The sequence below is a fragment of the Rhinolophus hipposideros genome (assembly GCF_964194185.1).
Source record: "Rhinolophus hipposideros genome assembly, chromosome: 23".
Lineage (NCBI taxonomy): Eukaryota > Metazoa > Chordata > Mammalia > Chiroptera > Rhinolophidae > Rhinolophus > Rhinolophus hipposideros.
In genome coordinates, this window is record NC_138069.1 from 1,924,336 (window position 1) to 1,952,298 (window position 27,963).

At 51.4% G+C, this 27,963-nt stretch overlaps 2 protein-coding genes across 2 annotated transcripts; both read left to right on the forward strand.

The window, feature by feature from the left end:
- Window positions 1-10,951: 10,951 nt before the first annotated feature.
- On the forward strand, window positions 10,952-15,581 carry TRIM17 (tripartite motif containing 17; the record flags this gene model as incomplete). Its single annotated transcript, XM_081035740.1, has 6 exons — window positions 10,952-11,380; window positions 12,629-12,724; window positions 13,173-13,403; window positions 14,530-14,552; window positions 14,644-14,744; window positions 15,034-15,581. 6 exons carry the CDS (start codon window positions 10,952-10,954, stop codon window positions 15,579-15,581), a joined length of 1,428 nt encoding a protein of 475 aa, XP_080891866.1.
- Window positions 15,582-16,735: 1,154 nt separating this feature from the next.
- Window positions 16,736-23,632, forward strand: TRIM11 (tripartite motif containing 11). The gene is made up of 6 exons (XM_081035322.1): window positions 16,736-17,304; window positions 19,393-19,488; window positions 19,732-19,962; window positions 21,690-21,712; window positions 21,797-21,897; window positions 22,306-23,632. The coding sequence occupies exons 1-6, from the start codon at window positions 16,897-16,899 to the stop codon at window positions 22,851-22,853; spliced, it is 1,407 nt and encodes a 468-aa protein (XP_080891448.1). The 5' UTR covers window positions 16,736-16,896; the 3' UTR covers window positions 22,854-23,632.
- Window positions 23,633-27,963: the final 4,331 nt, after the last annotated feature.

Consider the following 27,963-nt stretch of genomic DNA (forward strand, 5'->3'; position numbering starts at 1 on the left):
AATCAGTGACATCGAAGATAGAAATCTGGAAATGACACAAATGGAAGAAGAAAAAGACTTGAGACTTAAAAGAAATGAAAGAACTCTACAAGAACTTTCTGACTCCATCAGAAAGAGCAATAAAAGAATAATGGGCAGACCAGAAGGAGAAGAAAGAGAGAAGGGAACAGAGAATATATTCAAACAAATCGTCGATGAGAACTTCCCAAACTTGTGGACAGAACTGGATCCTCGAATCCAAGAAGCAAATAGAACACCTAATTACCTCAATCCCAACAGGCCTTCTCCAAGGCACATTGTATTGAAGCTATGTAAAATCAATGACAAAGAAAGAATCCTCAAGGCAACCAGGGAAAAGAAGACGGTAACCTACAACAGAAAGCCCATTAGAATATCATCAGATTTTTCAGCAGATACTCTACAAGCCAGGAGGGAGTAAAACCAAATATTCAAACTATTGAAAGAGAGAAATTATGAGCCAAGAATAATATATCCAGCAAAGATATCCTTTAGATATGAAGGAGGAATAAAGACCTTTGCAGACATACAGAAGCTGAGGGAATTTTCTAACACACGACCTGCTCTACAAGAAATACTGAAGGAGGCTATTCGACCAGCATCAATAGGAATAATTTGTGGCAACCAAAACATAAAAGGGGGAAGAGTAAAGGCCTGAACTGGAATATGGGAATGGAGAAAGTAAACATGCTGAAGAAAATGGAATGCTCTAAATATCAAACATTCTTTTACATAAACTTAAGGGTAACCGCTCAAAAAAATCCAGAACTGAAATATATAATGTAATAAAAGAAGAAAGAGGGCAAAATCATAGAATACCACCACACAGAAATAATAGAGAACAACAAAAAAGCAAAGAAACAATGGAGACACAGTCTTACCAGAAAACTAAAGATAGAATGAACAGAAATCTTCACATATCAATAACCACCCTACATGTAAATGGACTGAAATCACCAATAAAAAGGCACAGAGTAGCAGATTGAATCAAAAAACTAAACCCAACCATACATTGCCTTCAAGAGACATATCTCAGCTACAAGGACAAACATAGACTCAAAGTGAAAGTGTGGAAATTGACACTCTAAGCAAATGGTATCCAGAGAAAATCAGGTGTAACCATACTGATATCAGGTGAAACAGACTGCAGGATAAAAAAGGTAACAAGAGACAAAGATGGACATTTCATAATGGTAAAGGGGACTATACAACAAGAAGACATAATAGCCATCAATATTTATGCCCCCAATCAGGCGCACTGAAATATAACAAGCAACTACTAACAGAACTAAAGGGAGAAATTGACCAAAACACAATTATACTAGGGGACTTAAATACATCATTGACAGCTATGGATAGATCATCCAAACAGAAAATAAATTAAAAAATAGCAGCCCAAAATGACACATTAGATGAAATGGACATAACTGACATTTATAGAACACTTCATCCTAAAACATCAGACTATACATTTTTTTTCTGGGGTACATGGAACATTTTCAAGGATAGACCATTTATTCAACATAAAACTAGCCTCAGCAAATTTAAGAAGATTGAAATCATACCAAGCATATTCTCTCAACACAAAGCTTTGAAATTGGATATCAACTGCAAAAAGAAAGCGGGGAAAACCACAAATATGTGGAGATTAAACAACATACTTTTAAAGAACGACTGGGTCAAAGAAGATATAAGAGGAGAGATCAAAATATACATAGAAACAAATGAGAATGAAAATAAATCCTACCAAAATTGTTGGGATGCAGCAAAAGCAGTTTTAAGAGGGAAATTTATATCATTACAGGCCTATCTCAAGAAACAAGAAAAATCCCAAATAAATAACCTCACGTTACACCCTAAAGAACTAGAAAAAGAAGGACAAATAGAACCCAAGGTCAGCAGAAGAAAGGAAATAATAAAAATCAGAGCAGAACTAAATGAAATAGAGAACAAAAGATAATAGAAAAAAATTAATGCAACAAACAGCTGGTTCTTTGAAAAGATTAACACAGTTGACAAATCCTTGGTTAGACTCACTAAGATAAAAAGAGAAAAGACACTAATAAACAAAATCAGAAATGAAAAAGGGGAAGTTATCACGGACACCACAGAAATACAAAGGATCATGCAAGAATACTATGAAGGACTATATGCCACCAAATTCAATAATCTAGAAGAAATGAACAAGTTCTTAGAAACATATAGCCTTCCTAGGCTGAATCATGAAGAACTGGAAAATCTAAATAGACCGGTCACGAGTAAGAAAATTGAATCAGTCATCCAAAACCTTCCCAAAAGCAAAAGTCCGGGACCAGATGGCTTCACTATTGAATTCTACCAAACCTTCAAACAGGATCTAATACCAATCCTGCCCAAACTCTTCCAAAATATTGAAGAAGAGTCAGTACTCCCTAAGTCATTTTATGAGGCCAACATTACCCTGATACCAAAACCTGGTAAGGACAACACGAAAAAAGAGAACTACAGACCAATCTCTCTGATGAATACAGATGCAAAAATCCTAAACAAAATTCTAGCAAATCGAATACAACAATGCATTAAAAACATTATTCATCACAACCAAGTGGGGTTCATCCCAGGGGCACAAGGATGGTTCAACATACGCAAATCCATCAATGTGATACATAACATAAACAAAATAAAGGACAGAAATCATATGATTATATCAATTGATGCAGAAAAAGCATTTGACATTATACAACATCCATTTATGATTAAAACACTTAATAAAATAGGTATAGAAGGAAAATACCTTAACATAATAAAGGCCATATATGATAAGCCCTCAGCTAATCTCATAATTAATGGTGAAAAACTGAATCCCTTTGCTCTACGTTCAGGAACATGACAGGGCTGTCTCCTATCACCTCTGCTTTTCAACATATTGTTGGAAGTCCTCGCCAGAGCAATCAGGCAAGAGAAAGAAATAAAAGGCATCCAAATTGGGAATGAAGAAGTTAAAATATCACTCTTTGCAGATGACATGATGCTATATATAGAAAACCCTAAAGTCTCCACCAAAAAGCTATTAGAAACAGTCAAAAAATACAGTAAAGTTGCCGGCTACAAAATCAACGTACAAAAGTCCATTGCATTCCTATGTACTAACAATGAAATCTCAGAAAAAGAAATACAAAAAGCAATTCCTTCTGCAATTGCAGGAAAAAGAATAAAATACCTAGGAATAAACTTAACCAAGGATGTGAAGGACCTATATGCTGAAAACTATAAGACATTTTTGAAAGAAATTGAAGAAGACACAAAGAAATGGAAAGACACTCCGTGCTCATAGATTGGAAGAATCAACAGAGTTACAGTGGCCATATTACCCCAAGCAATATACAGATTTAATGCAATCCCCATCAAAATCCCAATGGCATTTTTTAAAGAAATAGAACAAAAAATCATCAGATTTGTTTGGAACCACAAAAGACCCTGAATAGCCAAAGCAATCTTAAGAAAAAAGGACAATACTGGAGGTATCACACTGCCTGACTTTAGCTTGTACTACAGGGCTACAATAATCAAAACAGCATGGTATTGGCAGAAAAACAGATACATAGACCAATGGAATAGAATTGAGAACCCAGAAATAAACCCACATAAATATGGACAGATAATTTTTGACAAAGAAACAAAACACAATGGAGAAAAGACAGCCTCTTCAATAAATGGCAGAACTGGAAAACCACGTGGAAAAGAATGAAACTGGACTGCTATCTGTCACCATGTACCAAAATTAATTCAAAATGGATCAAAGACTTAAGCATAAGACCTGACACAATAAACTGCATAGAAGAAAACATAGGTACTAAACTTCTGGACCTTTGGTTCAAACAGCATTTTATGAATTTGACTCCAAAGGCAAGGGAAGTAAAAGCTAAAATAAATGAATGGGACTATATCAAACTTAAAAGCTTCTGCACAGTAAAAGAAACCATTGACAAAATAAAGAGACAACCAACAGAATGGGAGATGATTTTTGCAAACAGTGCCTCTGATAGGAGGCTAATATCCAAAATATACAAGGAACTCATACATTTCAACAACGAAGAAACAAACAACCCAATTGAAAAATAGGCAGAGAACTTGAAGAGACATTTCTCCAAAGAGGACTTACAAATGGCAAATAGACATATGAAAAAATGCTCAACATCACTAATCATCAGAGAAATGCAAATAAAAACCACAATGAGGTATCACATCACCCCAGTCAGAATGGCTATCATCAACAAGACAAATAGTAACAAGTGTTGGAGAGGCTGTGGAGAAAAAGGAACCCTCATACACTCTTGGTGGGAATGCAGACTGGTGTAGCCGTTATGGAAGGCAGTGTGGAGGTTCCTCAAAAAATTACGAATAGAATTACCATATGACCCAGCAATCCCTCTCCTGGGTATCTACCCAAAAATCTGAAAACATTTATCCATAAAGACATGTGTGCTCCAATGTTCATTGCAGTTTTGTTTATGGTTGCGAATACATGGAAACAACCAAAATGTCCTTCGATAGATTAATGGATAAAGAAGTTGTGGTATATATACACAATGGAATACTATTCTGCAGTAAGAAAAGATGAAATAGGAGTATTTGTGACAACATGGATGGATCTTGAGATTATAATGCTAAGTGAAATAAGTCAGACAGAAAAAGCAGAGAACCGTATGATTTCACTGATATGTGGTATATAAACCAAAAACAACAAAAGAACAAGACAAACAAATGAGAAAAAAAAACTCATAGACACAGACAATAGTTTAGTGGTTACCAGAGGGTAAGGGGGGTGGGGGGAGGGTGATGAGGGTAAAGGGGGATCAAATATATGGTGATGGAAGGAGAACTGACTCTGGGTGGTGAACACACAATGGGATTTATAGATGATGTAATACAGAATTGTACACCTGAAATCTATGTAACTTTACTAACAATTGTCACCCCAATAAACTTTAATTTTAAAAAATAATCATAAAAATCGATGTTGCCCTTACTGTCCCTGCGGTTACCCAGCTACCGCTCCATCTGTGCTCTCACTGGCCCCTCTTCACAGGACCAAAGTCAGTCTAACTTCATCCCAGAAAATATTTCCCTAAGGTTTGCAGGAACACTGACGTTCTCCCACTTGGAGGGGACATCACTGCAGAGTATGCAAACGACACTCAGCTCCCACAAACCATAGGGCGACTTGCAGCACCCCCAAAATCTTAGTGCAGGACAGACACCCCCCGTGGGCAGGGCACAGTTTCTATGGGCATTTGTCCAGGAACCGTAGGGTGAGAGGACACGCTGTTCCAGGTGCAGCCCAGCTCCCCAAGACAACAGCAGCTTAATTCAGGCCAGAGGCTAAAGGTATGGTGGGACCATGGCCAGACCATCTATATAATGGAGCTGAGCCATTACCAGCAGCAGCCTCGGCTCAGGAACTCTGCTATTACAGAACAGCAAACTAGGGGCTTGTACGAGGCTGGAATTCTGAGATCAAGGCACTGGCAGAGTCAATGTCTAGTGAGGGCCCCTTCCTGGCTCATAGCTGACCAACTTCTTGCTGGAGCCTCAGGTGATGGAAGGGTCTGGAGCTAAGAGGTCTCTTTTAAAAGGACACTAACCCCACCCCATGACCTAATCACCTCCTACAGTCCCCACCTCTCAACACCATCACATTGGGTGTTAGAATTTCAACCTATTAATTTTAGGGAGACAAGTTCAGTGTATAGCAGACCTGCTCAAGAAACCAGCCCACCGTCCCCAGCAGCCCACCTGGGAAATCGGCTGCCGTGAGTCACCCTTGCGGGATGTCAGGCTGGTGCCTCTCGTGACAGACAATCCAGGATGCCCACTTCCACTCAGCCGCCAGCTCCTGGGGCCACAGCCCGTCAGGGCACACCTAGAGCCTTCTCTGTCTCTACCGGACCTGCAAGAGTCTCTTCTCTTGAGTCATGGTGGCCCAGTCCATTCCTGCAGTGAGCTCTGAGCAAATAGCCATTCTATCTATGGACTCCATTTGTTTCCACACTGGAAAGAAATTAGGGGTGTTCTGGGGGCAGCAGCTGCCTTTAGGAACTTCTGGAAGCATGTTCTGTGCTGCGACTGGAACCATCGGGGGGCTTGTGTCCTGAGAGGCGTCAGGCCCAGCCAGTCCCAGAAGCCCACAGGAGACCAGCAGCCTGCTCTCCGCAGGGCTGCAAGGCTGTGGCCCACACTCTCCCTCCCTCACGTTCCTACCAGTGACCTCAGGGTCTCCAGCTCTGTGGCGGGCTTGGTTAACAGCCTCACAGGTTCCTTAAATCTGGTTTCGTAGCACCAGCACCCCTCATGCCCACCATGCGGTGTTCTTGACAACAGCATTTGCCTGAAGCTGATTACTCTTTAGACCAGAGGTGTCCAAACTTTTCTCAACGTTTTTTACCAAGGGCCGTATGCGGTAAAATACACAAACAGCCGGGCCACTCACTCGAGGTGAAGTACATATTGCCTCACCTGGTTTATTTAAGTAAACAAAATATATTTTTGGAATTTGCTGCAGGCCAATTAAAAATGGATTGCGGGCCGCAGTTGGCTCATGGGCCGCAGTTTGGACACCCCTGCTCTAGACCCTTAGTTCTCAACTTTGGCTGCTCGTTACTGCTGAGGAAATACAATGTAAATGAAACCTGCTACAGACAGGTAACTGCTCCGCAAAGAGGGAAGAGAAGGGAAAACAGTTTTGTTCCTGAATGCACATTCAGCCAGAACGTGATGCTGCTCACAAGCACCAGCTGAGGGGACAGCAAGGCCCACCAGATACAACCATTACGTCCCTGTCCTCACAGTAAAGTCCCAACTTCTTTCCTGAGGTTATGACCCCTGCGATCCGAAGTCAGGTGACAAGTCAGGCCCATCAGCTCCCAGGTCCCTGGGAAATGCTTACACTTCAAACATGCTCCCAGGTTCCCGAGGTGTTAGCAGGGCCAGAGGCTTATTTAGCCACCAAAAAGATTTACATACATTTGAAAAGAACAGAGAAAGAAATTCTGAAAGAGAAGGGGGTGTCTTTTATTTTCCACAGCGAGAACTAAGTCCCTTATTTTTAACTGTATTTGTTCTTACAGTTGGACGCTTTCCTGGAATTTAAGAAAAGAAGTGTCAGTCCCCTGCACAGAGATGCTGAGCCTCCCAGTACTGATGCTGAGTTGTTAAAAGCCCCTCAGGGAGAGAGGGAAAGACTCATAATGTCTGCCCTAGAAAGAACTTCCCTTGTCAAGAAGGTCCCGGGATGGTGGGACAGAATCAGTAACACTGTAAGGAGCAAGGAGACAGATCCCTACAGTAGGGCTGCTTTGTGTAGGGTGTCTGCCCCAAGGTATGAAGCCACTAGCATCAGGAAGATGATGATGGAGGAGAGGAAAATATATATAAGGAAAAGAAGAGGAACCACACATTTAAGTCCTGAAAAACCTAACCACCTCATTCTGATCGTGATTCAAACAAACCATTTTTTAAAACAAACACTTTTGAGATAATAGGTGAGATTTGAATAGGATCCAGAGGTCAGATAAAACAAGGAATTGTTGTCAATTGTGTGAGACAGGCAAAGCCTTGTGGTTATCTAAGAATACCAATAGTTTTAGAGATGAGTGGAAGTGTGGAGTCCATTCCAAACCCCAGAATTGCCATAAACATTATTTTAAGAAGATATTGGAGATTTGACAGATGTGGAAGAAAACCTCCTCAGAGCTTCCATTATCTGAGTAAAAGCAGCAACTTCTGGAAAATAAGGCTGCCATAAATCCTCTTTCTGGGGCAATTTTATGGCCCTGAAGAAGATGGAAAGACCACTCATAGCTGTATCGACAAGCATTATTACACATTTTCTTATCTCTCCTCTGTTGTAAAAACCCTCTTGTCCTTCCTAAAGAAATCTGGAGGCCATTTCTTTTCCTCCCTGTTCCCTACTAAGTTTTGTATATAAGCCTTTAACTATTTAACAAGCCAACTACTTCCTTTGTTGACTCCCAAATAACGTAAAAACTAAAACAGTTTTCTCCTGTGGATTGGGCTTTTGTCAGTTTAATTAGCAGGCCCCAGCCACTGAGTCTAAGAGGGTAAAGGTGAAGTTTGTCCTCCCTTGCAGAAGCACATAGAGATTAATCTAGTGATGTCTGGGATTTGTTTTGTTGTGTGTGTTTGTTTTTAAAACAAAACAAAAACTCTTCAGTCAAAACAAACAACAGGACAAATAAAGTAAAAAACACAGTACAATGCTGATCTGAGAAATTTATATATGGGGCTCATTGTTCTCTTGTGTGTTTTCTTGACTTTTGTTTTAAAGTTTTTAAAATTCTGTGATTCTATTTTCTAAATTGAAAGAAATCCTCAGCCCAGAATCTCTTCATATGCAGAGACGGGGTCGGGGGCTTGGGGGGATTACAATTAGCAACCGGTGTTCCCTTTTTCAGCAGGTCGTCAGCCCCCATGCACTGCCCAAGCACACGCAGGGCTGTGCTCCTGGGCTCTGTCCTAATGTTCTAATAAGGCGGTATCGCTCAAGAAATACACCCAGCCGCGCTTGGGAGTTAAGCCAGTGGTCTGCACAGGCGCGCGCTGGAGCTGGCGCGCTTCTGTTTCCGGCGCCCTCCTGCGGTGGCCCGAGCTTCAGTTTCCTATTCTGTTCACCCTCCAGGGGCTAGAACGCGGGGTGCGCGCAACCGGTGGTCAGGGCTAGGTCAGGGCTAGGGGGCAGAGACCTAGCAAAACCACCTCTGGGCACCCGCAAGACCCCCCGGGACCCACCCTGCCGGGTGCCCTCCTAGCCCAGTGTCCGAACTCCGCTCCTTCCCCCCACCCGGCGCTGCTGGGGCCTCCAGGGGCCCGCGACGCAATTACCTACCCAACCGGGCGTCAGTCCCTGCTGCCTCTTTTGCTCTTATCTCCCTCTCAATGCCCGGTCCTCCTTCCCCCCACCCCCCTCCACTCCCCCGCTGCCCACAAACCCCTTTCCCCGGTTCCCAAAGATTCCCTCATCCCCCACACCAGGTGACCCATCCCCTGCCCCGCAACTCGCCTACATCCCTTCCCAGGACAAGGCTCCAGCCCCAGTCCTACCCCCTTCGCCCGACACTTCCACCTTGCACCCCTGCATACTCTGCGCCCGCCCCCGCCCTTCAAGAGGTTCCCACCCCACCCCCAGGCTGTTGCTATCTCCCCACAAAACCTGCCAGCCACCACCCCCACCCTGATAACGAACCCCCTCCCCCAGTCCCTGTGACCTTCCGGCTCCTGCTGACGCCACAAAGCCCCGCGTCCCTGAGCCCCCCCTCCCCCCACCGCGGCCACTGCCCACGACGGTCTCCGGGGCGCAAACGCAGGCTTCCCGGGCCCTGCTTGAGCGTGTGTGGCTGGGAGCGCCTCTCCTCGGTGAGTACCAGCCCCTCGGGGCGCTCCTGGCCTGAAGACTGGAGTTCCCGCTTTTAAGGTGGTTATCAGTTGGAACCAGACGGGTCACCTGCTTTAGCCTGAGTTACACAGCAGCATCCCCGCCGCCGCGGCCCGTTTACCGTCACTAACCCAGAGCCCTTGGCCGGCTTCCTGCCACCCCACCCCTCCACCTACCCCCAGCCTGAACCAGGCCTGTGCCCACCAGACCTTCCCACACTCAGCCGGCTTGGGATGCGCAGCAGTGTGGCTTCTGGGCAGGTGGCCAAGAGCAGAGGACCTGACTGACCCCAAGGGCTCTGCGCAGAGAGGCAGCTTTCACAAAGTGAACTCACGGGGCCTGCGGAATCAGTCAGGCTCCTGCTCTGGGTGATGGCAGGGACAGAAGCCCCAGTAGTGCTGTGGTTGAGAAATAATGTTCAGGTCCTCTCTAACTCACCCTGGTGACCACCTGTGAGGTGCATGGAGAGGCTGTGGACCTGCAGTGCATGAGGTGGTGAGTATTCCATCCTCAAAGTGTGTGTGTATGCATGTGTGTGTGTGCCACTGTGTGTGTACATGTTTGTGTACATGTGTGGTATATACGTATATGTGTGCATGTGTCCATGTGTTTGTGTGCCTATATGTATGTGTGTCGGTGTATGTGTGCACACATGAATGTTCATGTGTCTTTTCTGTACTGAATCTTGTCAAAAAAACCAGGGCTGGACGGTAGTTAGAGCAGTAAAGACGTTTTTTAGGGTTATGGCCAAGGAGCAGGGTGGGATGGGTGACAGGATACATCTGGGTAGGGCACTCTGGCTAAACCCACATAGTGGGATTCTTACTAAACTTGGACAACGCCGACGAACATGGAAGCCCAGGGCCTGTTTGGAAAGTTCCAGGAGCCTGAGCAGAGTTTGGTCAAGAAGAGAACTTTTGCCAATCCGATTTTTCCTCTTAAAGTCCCCCATTTTCTTTGTTGCACAGGTGTTCTGTTAAAGAGAAACTGATTCTGACATTTGTTAACTGGTAAGAAAGACTTTATACACAGCTATTGCAATAGGGGAGGGACATAGGGTCATCTCCCAATGCAGCTGACACAGCAGGATGAATGGCCAAGAGCAGGGTAAGGGGGTCAGTGACGGAAAATCAATAGGAAGAGACATCTTCTTGCCAAACTGATTAGCAGGATTCCTGCTCAACCAGGTGGGTCAAGAATGCACATTCATCATGGGTAGGTGGGGAACGAAGGGCTAGATCAGATCTCGGGTGGGGTGGGCTCTAAACCCAGTAAGACTGGGATGGCGAGGCAGAGACAGATGGCAGCTCAGGGGAGCCCGGCTGGCGTGGGCCGGTGGAGAGGGTCGTTGTCAACTTTCTAGAGGCACTTGTGTCTCTTACTGAAGATAAGTCGGGGTGCCCTGACAGGACCCCATGTTCAGCCCTATCTGCAAGAGGATGCCTTGAGTGCCCAAAGCTTTGGGCAGAAGGTGTGGCAGGACACTCTTCCTTCTCCAGGACCATGGATGCTGTGGAACTTGCCAGAAAGCTACAGGAGGAGGCCACATGCTCCATCTGCCTTGACTACTTCACTGACCCCGTGATGACCACCTGCGGCCATAACTTCTGCCGCGAATGCATCCGGCTGACCTGGGAGAAGGCCAAAGGCAAGAAGGGCAGGAGGAAGCACAAGGGCTCCTTCCCCTGCCCCGAGTGCCGTGAATTGTCCCCCCAGAGGAACCTGCGGCCCAACCGCCTGCTGACTAAGGTGACTGAGATGGCGCGGCAACACCCTGGCCTCCAGAGCAGGGACCTGTGCAAGGTGCACCAGGAGCTGCTCAAACTCTTCTGCGAGGATGACCAGAGCCCCATCTGCGTGGTCTGCAGGGAGTCCCGGGAACACCGGCCCCACAGGGTGGTCCCTGTAGGGGAGGCCGTGCACGAGCACAAGGTGGGCCTGGACGGAGGTGGCAGGGGCCAAGGAAGCCCAAGTGCACGTGTGTTGAGGGGTATATCCATCAGGCAGGAGAACGAGTGCTGTAATAAACAGCCCCACACACAGGACCCCAAGATGGAAGCATCTGCATACTCCCATGACAAAGCAGGCATGTGGCGAGGCCAGCAGGGTGTCCCCTCCACTGTTATTGAAGAGCCCAGGTTGACGAAGTGGCCTCTACAGCCCGTCTGTGTGGGCAGGCCAAATGACCCTCTGTAGGGGAGGAAAAAGCCTTTTTCTTCCACCCACCTGAGGGTCTCTGGCTGGAGGCCCCTAAATTAGGTTGAGCAAAGATGGCTCAAGAGAAAGGCAAATTGTTAACACATGTGGCCAGCACATACCATGGGGCAGAAACCACAGCGATGAGTAAAGGGTGGTCAGAACGCGGGCTTCCCTGGCATCTGAACGAGGAACAGTACATTTGGAGAGAAGCAACAAAGCAAAAGGCGACAAGCTCCCAAGGGTTGCCAACTGGGAAAGTGCCTCAGTCCTTTCCAGCTGCTGTCACAAAACACCAGACTGGGCAGCTTATAAACAGCAGGAATTTCATGCTTACGGTTATGGAGCCCAGAAGTCTGGGATCGGGGTGCCAGCACAGTTGGGTGGGGGCTCCTTCCTGGTACAAAGACAATGACTTCTCACTGTCCTCATGTGGAGGAAGGGGCTGAGAGCTCTCTGGGGTCTCATAAGGGCACTAACCCCATTCCTGAGTGCTCCACCCTCATGACCTTATCACCTCCCAGAGGCCCCAGACCAGGTGGGTGGCTCTTATTTCATCACCTTGGGGGTTAGGATTTAACATGAATTTTGGGGGACATGAACATTCAGATCATAGCAGAAAGTAACTATTTTGGGGAAATTAATGGAACATAAGCGTTATTAGTACAGGTCCCTCTTGGTGCCCACTTTCCACCTCCACGGCCATAAACTTCCTTGGGAGGCAGACTCGTGGCAGCCCTCACTTCTCAGCAGTTTGTACTTCTGGTCAGACAGCAGGAGCCCTGGAAAGTGCCTTTCTACATTTGTTCTCATTTGCCTTCAGCGTAGAATAATCCTCCTGCCCACCAGGCACATTTTGGGATGGTCTATTTCCAACCCCTTAGGGTGGGCTTTTTGTGGTGCATGCAGCTTCACATGGCCCCTCCCCACATGGGTGTGCAGGAGGGGGGCTCTGACCTCTATTCCTCGGTCTGTTGTCCACAGCTGAAGCTGGAGGAGGACATACGGCACCTGCGGGAGGAGATGGCGAAGACCCAGAAGCTGCAGACCAGGGAGCAGCAGACCTTGGCCAAGTGGCAGGTGCTGGGGCTGCGGAGCAGGCGCGAAGGCCTGGCCAGCCCCCAGGGCACGGCAGGGCAGGGCCTCAGGAACCTGCGGACCCTGGGGGTGGGACTGTCACACGTGGATGAGAACACAGGACCCCAAAAAGTTGTGGGATTCCCTCCAGAAACGGGACTGAGAATGTGCACTCAGCCCAGATTGGCCACTTCAGAGACTCAGGGAGCAAGGCCACTAGGAGGCCTGGGTGCTGCCATTTGGGGCTCAGGGTGTCACTCCACAGTGACGGGGGGGGACTCTGCATGGCCCCAGCTCTGCCCCCCGCCGGCTGTACTGGCTTTCTGTGGGTCACCAGGGTCCAGGGAAACGTGTTAGAATCCCTGGAGAGGCCCCTCCAAGTTGGTGGGCACGAGAGTGGACACTGTGGCAGTACCTGGTTGGTGGCTCACCTCCGGCCCCCACCCCGCAGGAGAAGGTGGAGGACCGGAGAAGGCGCATCCTGGTGGAGTTTGAGAAGATGGGTGTCCTCCTAGAGGAGGAGCAGCAGCGCCTCCTGCAGGCTCTGAGACAGGAGGAGGAGCTCACGGCCGCCAGGCTCCGGGAGAGCGCAGAAGCACTGGAGCAACAGCACCGCGCCCTGGAGACGCTGCTGCTGTGGCTGGAGGACCAGAGCCAGCGCGAGCCGCTGCAGATGCTGCAGGTGTGGCTCCTGCTTACCTGGCTGAGCGGGCGGGCGGGAGCTCGGGTCCAGGTGTGGCCGACCAACAGGGAAGGCTCTGTAACCTCCTGCTGTGTGACAGATGCCACAGCCTGAGGGCTCAAACAACAGACTTTTACTGCCTCCCAGTCCGGGAGCCTGGAATCCGGGATCCAGGTGTGGGCAGGGCTGGTTCTCCTGAGACTTCTCCCTTTGGAGTGCAGGCGGCTTTCTCCTCCCTGTGTCCTCACATGGTCGTCCCTCTGTATCCTGATCTCCTCCACATTGGATTAATGACCTCTTTCACCTCTTAAAGGGCCCCTCTCCAAATCCAGCCCCATCTGAGGTCCTGAAGGTTGCACATGTGGATTTGGGGGCCACAATCAGCCAGACAGGCTCTAGGCCTAGACAACTGTGTTCTGCATTCCCTGCCTAGCCTCGGGGCAGACCCAGGGGCAGCGGTCATCCATGTGATGATGTGGGGCAGGGACACATGGTCCAGGACAGGACCCTGTGACTTCACGGCAGGAGCAAGTCATGTGATCCCACCTGAGGGGGATGAAAGAGCAGCAGGCCTGCCAGGGATGGGCCTGCATGCCGAGGCCTGGGAAGGCTGACAAGTGGGTGACTGGCTTGTCCAGCGTGTGGAGTGATGGAACCCGTGGCAAAAACTGCATTTCACATTGCGAGCCATCACACACACGAGTGTTTATACAGCCATGTGCAGTCAGCCCATTTTATGCCTGTTGTCCTGGCATCTTGGGTTTTGTTCCCAATAAGTGGCCTGATTTAGATGCCAGACTATGCACGTGCCCCAACTTTGGGGGAATACTTCGTCTTTTAGTAAAAAGCAGTCTGTTCACCACCCAGTAAGCATTCCTGACCTGCCTAAGGCCCGCAGTGTGGAAGCGGCCTCGGAGCCCTGTGCCTTTCCCCCTCGCATGTCCTCATTCATGTGCAGGGGAGAGCAGGAGGCCTGGGTGACCCGGATGGGGCTCCACTATGGGGACAAGCCCATGGAAGCATTACAAAGCGTCCTTGCTCTGCAGGCCAGAAATGTCCACACAGGGTGCTTGGAGAGGCCCCAGATTCCTAAGGAGTCCTCGCCCATCTCCCTCTGTTTTTGCAGGATATGAAGGATCCCCTGAGCAGGTATATGGCCACCCCAGGTGGAGGCAGTGATGGGCACAGGGAGGGCTCCACATGGGGTCAGAGGGGACAGTGACACCTGTGTCCATTGGAGGAAGAACAATGTGAGTGTGCAGTATCCAGAGACCACACCCACCATGCTGAGGACGGTCTGCAGGGTCCCAGGGCAGATAGATGTCCTCAAGATTTTCCAAGGTAAGTGGGGCCAGTGCTCTCGGCTGCAGCCTCCACTGAGGGGCTTGACCTTCATTGGATATTCACACTGTACCCTTACCGGCCGCTCCTGGGAGATGCTCAAATGGTCCGCAGCTCATCTCATTGGCACTATCAATATCAACAGCTGGGGTATGGCCTGCGCAGTGACCCAGGCTCACAGCTGGACTCAGCATAGGCAAAGCCGGGGTAGGGGAGTGGGGCTGGGGGGATGATCAGGGAGAATATGGGGTGATTCAGTCCCTGTCCCCTCGGCCGGGCCGGTTTGCAGAGGATGTGGTGCCTGACCCTGCCACAGCGTACCCCTACCTCCTCCTGTACGAGAGCCGCCAGAAGCACTACCTGAGCACCGCGCCAGATGGCACTCCCTGCAGCAAGGACAGGTTCCTGGCCTATCCCTGTGCCGTGGGCCGCCAGACCTTCTCCTCAGGCCGGCACTATTGGGAGGTGGGCATGAACCTCACCGGTGATGCATTGTGGGCCCTGGGTGTGTGCAGGGACAACGTGAGCCGGAAGGACAGAGTCCCAAAGTCCCCCGAAAATGGATTCTGGGTGGTGCAGCTGTGTAAGGGAAAGAAGTATGTGCCCCTGGTGTCTTCCCCGACCCCCATCACACTGACTGAGCCCCCCAGCCATATGGGTGTCTTCCTGGACTTTGAAGCGGGGGAGGTGTCCTTTTACAACGTTAATGGTGGATCCCACCTGCACACCTACACCCAGTCCACCTTCCCAGGTCCCCTGCAGCCCTTCTTCTGCCTTGGGGCCCCCAGATCCGGGCAGATGGTCATCTCAACAGTGATGCTCTGGGTGAAGGGATAGGCATGCAGGTGGGGGAGGCATGGGCACCCCATTTTCTCCAAAAGGTGAGGTGCTCAGCACCACGACTGACCCTGATTTCCTCGGGTGGAGCAGTGGAGAACTATTGCTGTATGGGGTGGGCTCACCGAGTCTAAATATAATCATAATTAATAGTTATATGTGAATAGACTATATTCACAGGTGCTTCACAGAGGAAACCTGTACCAATCTCTATACATACCTATGAACCAGTGCTGTATTTTTATTTAGTCATGTCCCCCTCCACCCACCACTCACTGGATCCTGCTGGGTCCAGGTTATCATAAATAAAGCTGTGGCCTCACGGGTCCACCTTTGTCATCAGCAATTCCACGTTTGGGTCCTTCGCAGGGGAATCTTTTCAAGCTGAACCCCTAAAAAACTCAGAGCTGCCCGCCTCCATACCTTTCCACCCCCTTAAGTTGCATCTGCAGGGCGAAATTCAAAGAGTAAGCACTATACCCTTACCGGCCGCTCCTGGGAGATGCTCCAGTGGCCCCCAGCTCATCTCACTAGCACAATCAACAGCTGGGGTATGGCCTGTGCAGTGACCCAGGCTCACAGAGGGACTCAGCATAGGCGGAGCCGGGGAGGGGGGTCAGGGAGAATGGGGGTGCTGTCCTTGTCTCCCTAAGCCACCCCCGCAGTTTCAGGCGCATTAACAGCCCTGTGACAGTCTCTAGCACACCAGAATTCCAGTCAATGTACTCCTAACCCAACAAGGTCAGAGGCCCCGCGGGTCGAACCTCTCATCCCATTCATTTTGATCGTGCCCGACCCGGGGTGCCTGCCCGGGGATGCACGGTGCGTGACTTGGGGGTTCCCCCATTTCCTCGCGGCGGCTGCACTGCGTGGGGAGCCCAGTGACCGTGCGGGGCGCCCTGCCGGCCGGGCCCCTGCACCCCACCCTTTCCGGGGCCCAAGGAAGAGGCCGGGGCACCAGCCAAAAGCTAAGCGGAAAGACGAGCGCCCGCCGGCGGCGGCGGTCGCGGAAGCAACGCCAGGCCAGCTAGCGTCTCGCCTCCAATTGTGTCCGGCCCGCGGGCCGCGTGACACCCGCAGCCAATCCTGGGCCAAAGTGGGTTGTTCAAAAAAACAAGTGCTTCCTGCTTCCGCCGCGTCCTTTTTCTGTCGGAAGGGAGCCGCCGCGCCCTCCCGGAGCCTCGCACCGCGCCTTCCCCCGAACGCTGCGCCTTGTGACCCCAGCGGCCCCGCGCCTCCCGTCCCCGGAGCCCCTGGCCCCCTCGCGCTCCGCAAACTTCCTGCGGCGGCAGGCCAGCGCCAGTTCCACCGCGCTATGGCCGCCCCCGACCTGTCCACCAACCTCCAGGAGGAGGCCACCTGCGCCATCTGCCTCGACTACTTCACGGACCCGGTGATGACCGACTGCGGCCACAACTTCTGCCGCGAGTGTATCCGGCGCTGTTGGGGGCAGCCCGAGGGCCCGTACGCCTGCCCCGAGTGCCGCGAGTTGTCCCCGCAGCGAAACCTGAGGCCCAACCGCCCGCTTGCTAAGATGGCCGAGATGGCGCGGCGCCTGCACCCGCCGTCGCCGGTCCCGCAGGGCGTGTGCGCCGCGCACCGGGAGCCGTTGGCCGCCTTCTGCACCGACGAGCTGCGCCTGCTGTGCGCGACCTGCGAGCGCTCCGGGGAACACTGGGCGCACCGGGTGCGGCCGCTGCAGGATGCAGCCGAGGACCTCAAGGTATGGTGTGGGGTCACAGCAAGTCCGCGGCCTGGCCCAAGTCTGGTCAGGGTGGGTAGGGCGCGCGGCTCAGCCTGTCCTAGATTGGCACTTTCGCGGGGCTCGGGCATCGCTCACCAATGCGGCGCCCGCCTGGGGACCTGGGAGAGGGAGCGTGGTCTTTGAGGCCGAGGTCCCGCTGTGGAGGGTACTGGGCAGCTGTGACTGAACAGTGGCCAGGATGGAGCCCAGAGCAAGAAAAAGTGGGACGAGAACCTCAGAGGTGGCCTTCGCCTAGAGGTGGGACGGATGAGGCTTGTCCTCCCTCGTGAGAGGTGAGTTGTGGCCAAGGCCGGGTGGGGGCTCAGCCAGTGCTGAAGTCCTGGTGAGAAGGCTGGCAGGAACCTGCTGCAGAGCCCCACTCTGGGAACCATGGTGGACAGAGCCATTGCCCTGGTGGGCAGACGCCAGGGCCCACCAGATTTTTCTTTCTGAGTGGAGTACTTGGAGCTACCACTGCCATCTGATACACCAGAGCTCAGCTGCACTTGGATCCCAGGTTAAGAAGCCTTGTTTTCCTGTTCCGGAAATGCATTTTCTTAAAACCCAGACTCATAGCAGCACTTCTCCCCCGGCTGGGAGCCTCAGGGCAAGTACTCTGCTGGCCCACCTGGCCTGCTGCCTGCACAGGGTGTGTTCTGGGAACTCATCTTTCAGACTTTTTGACTAGCTTGCAATTGGCTTCATGGCCAGTAGCATGTATCTGCTGAGGTTCCCACAAGTACAGGGTTTAGCCAGCATTAGGGTCAATACTTGGTCAGTCAGTCACTATCATAGAATAAGCTTCTGGAACACCAGACTAAACCTGTTCCCCAAACCATGTCAGTGGGCTTGTCTTGACATGGATTCTTGTGGTTTTCCTCCCCACTTTGAGGTATTACACGCATGCAGGAACGTCCACTCTGCATATCAGTCTGGCAGGTTTGCACTCTCACCAGACCTCCCAGTCAGGGTGCAGAAAGTGATCATGAGAGCAGAGAGTGACCAGGAGCTCTCCAGAGGTCCCTTCTGGTTGACCTGATAACGTCTCATGGGACAGCACTTAGCCCTTTTCTTTTGTAGGGAGAGGAAAACCTTCCCTCTATTCTGTTAGGTTCTGTGCCTGAGGTTTGCAAATTAAAGTGACAAAAGACAGATTAACAGATGGCATAATTTTATTAGTTTTTTAAATTTTACATGGCACAACAACTTCACAGAAGTGAAAAACCCAAAGAAGGGGTTAGACTCAGGAACTTATATTCCATTTTAACAGAAATGATAAATTGTGGAGAAGTGACTAGATAGGAATGGGAGTTTGGGTTTCTAGGGCCAATAATTTGTGGAAAAGGAACTAGAAGCTATATGGGGGGGACTGCTGGAAGGTGGGTGTTGTTTTAGTAAGGTCTGTTTAGACAGACTCCTCAGTGATGATGCCTCATCTCTGGTGAGTGTGCTCCCTTCCTGGTACCTGGAGGCCACCTTTCTCCTGGGGAATCCATTTTCTTGCCTTTAGGTAGGAAGGAGGAGGGCAGAGGGCGCTTCTGCATCTCCTGTTTCTCTCTCATCCGTAGCACTAAATAATCCTGATGCTAAAGTTGTCTGTCTTAGGGTATCGTGTTCTGATTTCCTTCACTGTACTGGTGCATACTTTGTCTTCTTGCTGGGGATGCCCCAGCAAACGTGGTAAACAGGGTTGAATTAAGCAGTTGGGTATTGCGTGAGGTCAGACTCAAGGTGGCCATATCCGGTGCACATCCCTTGCTCCTGGGGCTGCTTCTGGTAAAGCTAAACAGTGGCAAGCTTAGGACAGGCACAGAAGCAAAAGGGGTAGGAAGGTTGGCGGGAAATGAGGGGAGGCAGGAGAAGAGGCCAGGGGTCAGCTTGGGGGGTGGGAGGCCGTGCTGGGTAGAGGGCGTCTCCTGGCAGATTGAGTTTGCCCCGTCCTTTGTGTTCCAGACAGGGTTTCCCACGACTGGCGCCCGCCTACCAGGTGTAGGCTCGGCTGGGGCTGGGCAGCGGGAGCGGGGGCAGAGCCGGGCGGGGTCACTGGCTGGCCTCGCCTCCCTGCAGGGCACGCTGGAGAAGTCTCTGGAGCACCTGCAGAAGCAAATGGAAGACGCACTGCTGTTTCAGGCCCAGGCGGAGGAGACCTGCGCTCTGTGGCAGGCAGGTGGCTGGGCGCCGAGGTCCAGGGGATGGGGGGAGGGAAGCACCAGAGCCCCCACCTTGGAATGCCACTGTTCATACTCATGCTTCTCATAAGGCAGCACCCCTGCCCCAGACCCTGCACTCCCGGGGTGGGTTTGCATGGGGGAGCCCAGTGGTGGGTTTTGGGATGCGGAGGCATGGCGTGGGGAGCCCTGGTGGTGGGTTTGGGGGATCCGGCTCACCCTCTGCTGTGCCCCGCAGAAGATGGTGGAGAGCCAGCGGCAGAATGTACGGACGGAGTTCGAGCGGCTGCGCCGACTATTGGCAGAGGAGGAGCAGCGGCTGCTGCAGAGGCTGGAGGAGGAGGAACTGGAGGTACTGCCCCCGCTGCGGGAGAGCGCGGCCCGGCTGGGGCAGCAGAGTGCCCAGCTGGCCGAGCTCATTGCCGAGCTGGAGGGGCGCTGCCAGCTGCCAGCGCTGGGGCTGTTGCAGGTGAGCGCGCCTCGGGTGGGCACGTGGGGGTCTACCGGGATGGCATGTGGACGGGGAGCTGGAAAGGGGAGGAAGCCCTGATGGAGCAGGCGGCCTGACTTCGGCCTCTCCTGGACCTCCCGTGTCCTAACTGAAACGCTGGGGGTAAGGGCTGAGACAGGTGTCCCAGGTGTGACTGTCGGTCCCTGTTGATATGCCGTAGCCTGGGACATTGGATATAAATCCTGACCCCGCCGAGAACTGCGGTTGGCACCGGCATCAGAACCCTGTTGGGGACTGGCCCTGCTGTGTGGTGGGTAGCATTCAGGATCCAGGGGCTGTGTTTAGAATAACTGCTGTCACTGCCCGGCCCTCTGAAGGTTCAAGCCACTGGGCTGAGAGGAAAGGCTAGCAGTTCCATAGGAATCCAGTGTGCGCATTTGCTGTCCGGAGAAACTGCCTGGCCCCTATCCCCAGGTCTTTGTGCCCCAGGCCAGAGCGAGGACACTGTATGTGCAGCCCAGAGGGCCTTCTGCCGAAAGTGATCTTTCATGGAGCCTCAGAGCTGAGCATACCTTCAGGGACCACCAAGAGGCTCCTGGCTCTCCTGGGGTTTTAACTGGGTCCTTTGGCCTTTGTTGAGCCATTGAGTAGTTTTAAGCCTGGGAAACAGAAAGAACCCAGGGTGAGTGTGGCAGGGATTGCAGGAAGTTGGCAGAGGTGGCCATGTACAGTAAAAGTGTGACTGGGCAGCCAGCCAGGAGGTGAGTAGCAATGAATGGGGCTAGAGAAGGGGCAGGAGGGAGGTAGAGATTCTAGGAGGAAGAGTCGACCCAGGAAATGAGATGGAACCCATAGATCTGTATTAAATGCATCTCAGGGCCTCAGCTGAGGTGTCCCAGTGGGTAGGTGGCCTCGGCCAACCTGGCTGCGTTTCCACCAAGAGGTCACCTACTCTCAGCTGTTGTCCATCTGCCCCCTACCCTCTCCCCACTTCCCCCACCTGCCCCCACTGTTCCCCACTGTTCCTTACATTTCCCCCACTGCCCCTCACATCCTCATGTATCCTGGCCCCTGGCTCGTCACCTCCCCATCTCCCCCAGCTCCTCTGACCTGTACTGGGTAGAATGGGCCTGCTGTGTGGAGCGTAGGGGGCAACAGCCACGGATTGCACCATGTTTACTGGTCTGAGTGGGGAGGTCAGGTGGGTTTGCACATTCAGCCCACAGTGTTTGGCAGGAGGCCTGCTACAGGGGCCATCCATGCTGGGGTCCTGACACCTGGGGTGGGACTGTGAGTGAAGACCTGAGGGAGGGCAGCCGGTGGAGGCCGGGCAGGATGCCTGGGGGGCAGAGGGGAGGTGGGAACAAGCAAGGCTGCAAGCACCAGATAGCTGGATGCCGGGAGCCAGGAGACAAGAAACACTGGGCAGGTGCATGCCAGGCTCCCAGGACCCTACCCTGCCTGTCTCCAGCACCCATGGGTGCTCCGGGCTCTGGGTGGGTGAGCCAGCAGCTGGACACCCCATATCCTCCAAGCATGTATAGGGCCTGGGGCTGGGTCTGCAGGCCTGACTGCACCCCAAGTTTCTCAGTGTCCCTGTGTCTGAGCATGCTTGGGATGGCCCAGGGTCAGTTTCTGACCCTGTGTGTGGGTGTGGGTATGTGTGTGGTTTTGAGAGACACGGGCATGGGAGAGGGGGCCCAGGAGCAGGTGACAGGTGCTGATGCCACATGTCTCTCCCACAGGACATCAGGGACACCCTGTGCAGGTAGGAGCCGGTCCTTTCCCCTGGGCAGGTGGCGTGGGTGTGGGTGGGCCTGCCCCTGGGGGTGACACCCGGCTGCCTCTGCAGGGTCCAGGACATGAAACTGCAGCCACCCAAAGTAGTGCCTATGGAGATGAGGACGGTGTGCAGGGTCCCGGGTCTGGTGGAAGCCCTGCGGAGGTTCCGAGGTGGGTGCTGCGCTCGTGGCGGGGGCGACCCCGCCAGCTGGCTCTGGTCTGCAGAAGGTGCCCATCCTGAGCTCCTGCTGGTGGCCAGGGCCTGTGGCTGCGGAGCTGGGAGGTGTCAGGGCTGGCGGCTGAGGGAGGTCCAGGCTGGGCTGGAACACCGGGGATAGGAGGAATGGCCATGGAAAGCACTTAGTTTCCTCCTGCCTCCTGAAGAACAATGAATGGCAGTGTGGACCACTTTTCAGAACATCCCGAGTTGCAATTGCAAGTGGTTAGGTGATCTTTTCAGGGAGGATGCGGCAGTGGGGGTGGAGTAGCAGTCACTTTGGCCAGCTATGAGGCAGCCTGGGCAGGTGCCACGTGTGCTGGCTGACGGGACCCCATAGGTGACCACTGTGCTGTCTGCAGGGGACGTGACGCTGGATCCCGACACCGCCAACCCCGAGTTGGTCCTATCAGAGGATAGGCGCAGTGTACGGCGGGGCGACCTACGGCAGGTTCTGCCTGACATCCCTGAGCGCTTCGACCCCGGGCCCTGCGTGCTGGGCCGGGAGCCCCTGATTTCTGGCCGACACTACTGGGAGGTGGAGGTGGGCGAGCGGGCCAGCTGGGCCCTGGGCGTCTGCAGGGAGAACGCCAACCGCAAGGAGAAGGGCGAGCTTTTCGCCGGCAACGGGTTTTGGATTCTGGTGTTCCTGGGGGGCTTCTACAACTCCTCCGAGCCCGCCTTCGCCCCCCTGCGGGACCCACCTCGGCGCGTGGGCATCTTTCTGGACTATGAGGCTGGGCACCTATCCTTCTACAGCGCCACTGACGGGTCGCTCCTGTATGCCTTCCCTGAGACGCCCTTCTCAGGGACGCTGCGCGCCCTCTTCTCCCCATTGTCCAGCAGCCCAACCCCCATGACCATCTGCCGGCCCAAGGGTGGCCCTGGGGATGGGCTGGCTCCCCAGTGAGTAGGCGTCTCGCCCCCATCCTGCCTTTAGATCTTTGAGGGTGAACTGAGCCACGGGAGGGGCTCCCAGTGTTGCTCTGTGTGTGTAGTAAATCCCTCTCCCCATCACTCCTGGGAAGCCATGTACGAATGTGTGTGGAGCCAGTGAGGTCCTCCCCTGGGGGACCTTCCACAGCCGTTGGGTGTCGATACCCCATTACCAGTGCATTGCTCACAGCCCTCTGCAGAGCCTGAGCCTGGAACCCCTGCAGCTCTACTTCCAGGAGCCCCTGATGACCCTGGGTCTGCACCCCAAGAGAGCTGCTGTTCTTTGAGGCTGCTGGCAGGAAGGAGAGCCCACTAGCCTAGTCTGTCTTGGGGTCTGGTCCTAGAAAATGGGGGCTGGGTGTGGTTGCCTCATTAGGGTACAGCAGTCCTCAGGAGGGGTGATGTGGGAAAGACCAGAGGAAGGGCACTGGGAGCGAAAGGTGCTGAATGAGGGGGCTGAGTAACTGGACACGGGCCCTCAAGTCCCCCAGTGCAGGCCATTTGTGGCTTCTGCAGAATGTTTCTTCCCACCTGGGAGGTGTGCACTGGCTCCGTGGCTGCTGAATGATGCTCTGGTCCTGCCTGGGGGAGGCGTGAGGCCTCGGAGAGCCCCCCACCCCTTGGCAGAATCCAGGATTCATTTTTTGCTCAAGTTTTGGTGCTTCACGAGAAGTTATGGGGCAGCATCTGCACCCCGAGATTTCTTCTGTTGTAAGGACTGTCCTCACAGTAAATAAACTAACTTGTATATAATCCGCTGTCTTGAGTGGGGTGTGGGGAAGGCCACTGCCACTCCCAGCAGTCGGTGCCATAGCCCCAGTCCTCCCATGCTGGTGCTCACTTCATGCAGCTGCTGGGGAATTCCCCTGCCCAGAACCTGGTAAACGCTTGTAGGCTCCACAGTCTTCAGGAGCTGAGTACTTTATGTGAATATATTCACCTGTTCTCCCATTGTTAGACTTTTTGTTATTTCATGCATGTACCACTTTTTGAGTATCTTCAATAACAATTCCTTCAAATGATGTACACATCAGTTTTTGTCAGTCAGGCCTGGACTCGGGGCTTTTTTCCGGATGGAGAAGTGCTCCCTTCTCCTTTTCCTAAGCAACTGCCCACTGTTTCGCTTCCTGTGGAGAATCTGAGGGTACTGGTTCATTCCCGCCTGGAGCAAGATTTGGATTTCCCGGATAAGCACCAGAACCCAGGTGGAGGGCCATGTGGAGGTGAAAGCCCTAATGCGCACATGGCCACACCCAGGACAGCAGGGCAGGTGCCTCAGTCGCAGCTGGGGAGCAAAGCCGGATACCACTGCAATGGAGGAAAATGCTCCCTCTGCCTTCTGAGCCCTTGGCGGATCCCTGTAATGGAAGGTCAACCAGAAAAACAAGTTCGTGAACATGTACACCTTATGTGCGCATGGAAGACACCCAGGGAAAAGGGTGTAACTCCAGCAGCGACTTAGAATTGTGACTCCCACAGCCTCTCCAACGTGGAACAAGTTTGTGGAGAAATGACAGGCCAAAGAAAGCAGTTCCGGCCGGAACTTGAAAGGCAGCACCCACTGGCGGGTGAACAAGGGTAGGAAAGCTGGTTAGGAGGGTTATGTACCTTCCTTCAGCCAACTCCACACTGAGGGTGTCTAACGTCCCCAGCCACTGACTCAGTCCTTCCGAGGGGAGGGCAGGGGACTCGAGTATCTGCTGCCTTCAGCCCAAATGATCCTATTGCCAAAGTGGGGTGTTTGGGGTGGAAAGTTCCTCTATCCTTCACCTGGTAACTAGAATGGGCTTAGGTAACACATGTCCACAGCACACCGTGAGTGCACTTTTCATACGTTTCTACCTGCTGAGCCAGGGAACACAGGGTAGCCCCACACTTCTAGGTGCAAGAGACCACAGTGAACACATGATCCTGCCCAGATAGTTAACAGTATAACAACACAGGTGTGTCAGCTCTAATAGTAGGCTTCTGCTACACTACCTACTGGTGGGTGTCTCCTACAACTAGCAGTGGGTGAGTCCCACGGTACACCCAGGCAGCCCCCTCAGGAGCAGATGATGAAAGTCTTGGAGAAAAGAAAGCTGGATGGACATAGAGCCAGGTGTGAGGATGTGGTCAGGCAAACCAGGCTTCCAAAACTCACCATCCATGGAGCCTGCTAGTTTCTTAAAATGCCCAGAAACTTTGCCCCCAGGTGGCACAGCCGCCCAGGGGAGAGGGAGGAAAGCAAGTGAAAAACTTAAGTGAGCATTCTGGGTGTGGTCAGCGCTATGAAGGAAATGCCAGACTGGCTTGGGGGAGAGCTCCGATGTGGTGTGTGGCTATTCTGATCCTTATAGCATAGTACATGTGGTTTAAGGAAAATCAAAAAATAAAGACAGCCCTACTGGGCCTGGGTGGGTGTCTCCGACGTCCCTTTTCCTTCCCCTCCCACACTCCCAGGCGTGTCATGTATCCACAAGGTTGTGCAAAAGACAGGGTCTTTCTTGTTTTTTCCCCCATTTCACACGTCTTACTAACAGCAAGTCTGTGCCTCCGCCCTGAACCAGCAGGAGAGGGGTAGGGCTGCCCCAACCGAGCTGGATTTTAAATGACTTCACCATCCGCTTTTCATGCCCCCACTTTACTCGTGGGAAACGGAAGATTCCGTGATTTAGGGAAACTCCCAGTCCAGACGCGTTGGACTCATGCCTGGCCCCGCTTCTGACGGGACCGCTTGGAGCCTGCAGCGAGTCCTGTACGTGGAATCCCCAGGGTCCGAAGTTCCGGAGGCCTACGCCCCAGCCGGCCCTTTCGGGGGGCGCTGCGGTGTTCCGCACCCGCTGCACGCGGACGCCTGGAGCTACGAGGTCTTCGTGGAGGACCAGCCCGTCCACCTGCACGGCGTGCGACCTCCCGCGTCGCCCCTCCCCCCCGCGACGCCCGCTTACATCCCGCCACCCTCCATCATCTCCGTATCCCGCGCTTCCCGCGCCTGCTCTGCCGTCCCCTGAAGCCCCCGTACCCTCCCTAAACCCGTGCCCCTCCACGTCCAGGCCCAATTACCTGCGTGCCCCACCTTCTGTGCTCCCTTCCCCCGTCCTTCCGTGCACCCCGTTCACCCCACACCCTCGGTACTCCTGTCCCCAACGTCTTGCGCCCCTCTGAGGCCAACCCCCACGCCCACCCCTCCCCCACGCCACGTCCCCGCCCCCAGCAACCCCCTCCTCCCTCTATCCGCGCCCTGCCTCACCCTCCCGGGCACCCGTATATCCCTGGCGAAGGCACCTGTGAGCCCACCGGACCCCTCTGCTCTGGTCGTGCACCGGAAGCCCACCCTGGACCTGCCCTGCCAGGACTTTCCTCTCCCCATCACTGTTATTTTGTGTAACAACTTTATTGTGATAGAATTTTCTCATCATAAAAGTACAGCTGTTTCAAGAGCACATTTCAGTGATTTTTTTTTATTACTAAATCCACCAACATTACAATCCAAGTTTAGAACATTTCCTGATGTTCTAGCTGATTTTCAAATGTTAAACCAAGCTGACATTCCTAGGATAGAGCCCATTTGATCCATTTAGTCTGTTGCTAGATTCCGTTGGTTCAGATTTTCTTCAGGATTTTCACATCCATACTTCCGAGGATGTCACTCTGGTTTTCGCATGAGGTCTTCGTTTTCTTCTGCACTGTTTTCTGACATGTTTGTGAAGAATTGCAGTTTTTCCTCCACCGTTTTGTGGAATTCTCCACTGAAGACACTGATTCCATGCTTTTCTTTATAAGATTTTCAAATACTATTTAAATTTCTTTAATTAGTATGGGTCTGTTTAAATTTTCCATTTCTTGTGTAATTTTTGTCATTCCAGGAATTTGCCTATTTCATTTAAGTTGTCTAATTTTCTGGCATAAAATTCAAAGTATTTCCTCACCATCCTTTTAATTATTAAAAGGTTGGTAGTGATGTCTCCTCTTTCATTTGTAATCATGGTAATCTGTGCCTTTCATTTTTTTTTTCTTGGTCAGTAAAACTAACATTTTGTCAAATTTACCATATTTGCCATGTATAATGTGCACTTTTTTGCCCAAATTTGTGAGGGAAAAATAAGGATGCACATTATACATGGGTAGTACTAATTCCATATCTATATAAATGTTTTTAATTCTTTTATTTATGCTTATGAGTTAAAAGTGTAACTCTAGAAATCAATAACGATATCCATATGCAAAATAATACCCTGGAACATGATCATCGGTTTTGTTGAACTTGTGACGAACTTGCAACAATGAAGAGTTCTTGCCCCTCTATGATGTGTAAATATCATTAATTTGTTACCAGTACATAAAATTTCTTGTACCTTGTATCTGTTCTTGTGTTTTGTAATTATTTGTTACATAAAGTGTCTTGTACCATAATGTTAAAAATAAATGCTAAAATTCCTTTATAATATAAAAAACAAGTACATAAATGTAAACAAATAAAAATTTGAATTGAAAAATTAAAACAAAATATTTTTTCCCTGAAAGTTTGGGCCAGAAATGTGGGTGTGCATTATACACAGCAAAATACGGTATTATGACCTTTTCAAACAAAATTTTTAAAATTTCATTTGCCATTTTCTATTTTTTTTTTTTTATTTCAATGAGTTCCACCCTCATCTTTATTATATCCTTCTGTTTGCTTGTTTTGGGTTCAGGTTGCTCTTTCTTTTTTATTTTTCTTAAAGTTGAAGCTTAAGTTATTGATTTCAGATCTTCCTTCTGTTCTAACACAGGTATTTGCAGCTTTAAATTTTCCTATTACTTTTTTTTCTTCATTGTATTTCTTTTTTTTCCTTTTTGTTTTTCTTTTTTTTTAGTTTCAGGTGTACAAAACAATGCAATAGTTAGACATTTCTCCCTTCACAAAGTGATAACCCCCTCCCCCAATCTATTGCCCCCTCTGACATCCTATATACCTATTACAATTCCATTGACTCTATTCCCTGTGCTATACTCCATATCCTGTGACTATATATATTAAATTACAGTTGACATGCAATATTATTCAACTTCAGCTTCCGGTGTGCAGTGCAGTGGTCAAGCCTCTACTCCGTCCATGAAGT

Coding starts and splice junctions, on each gene's coding strand:
- TRIM11 (XM_081035322.1), top strand. CDS start 16,897: ATGGCCGCCCCCGACCTGTCCACCAACCTCCAGGAGGAGGCCACCTGC. Junction 21,713..21,796: donor ATCAGGGACACCCTGTGCAG/GTAGGAGCCGGT, acceptor CTGCCTCTGCAG/GGTCCAGGACATGAAACTGC. Junction 21,898..22,305: donor AGCCCTGCGGAGGTTCCGAG/GTGGGTGCTGCG, acceptor TGCTGTCTGCAG/GGGACGTGACGCTGGATCCC.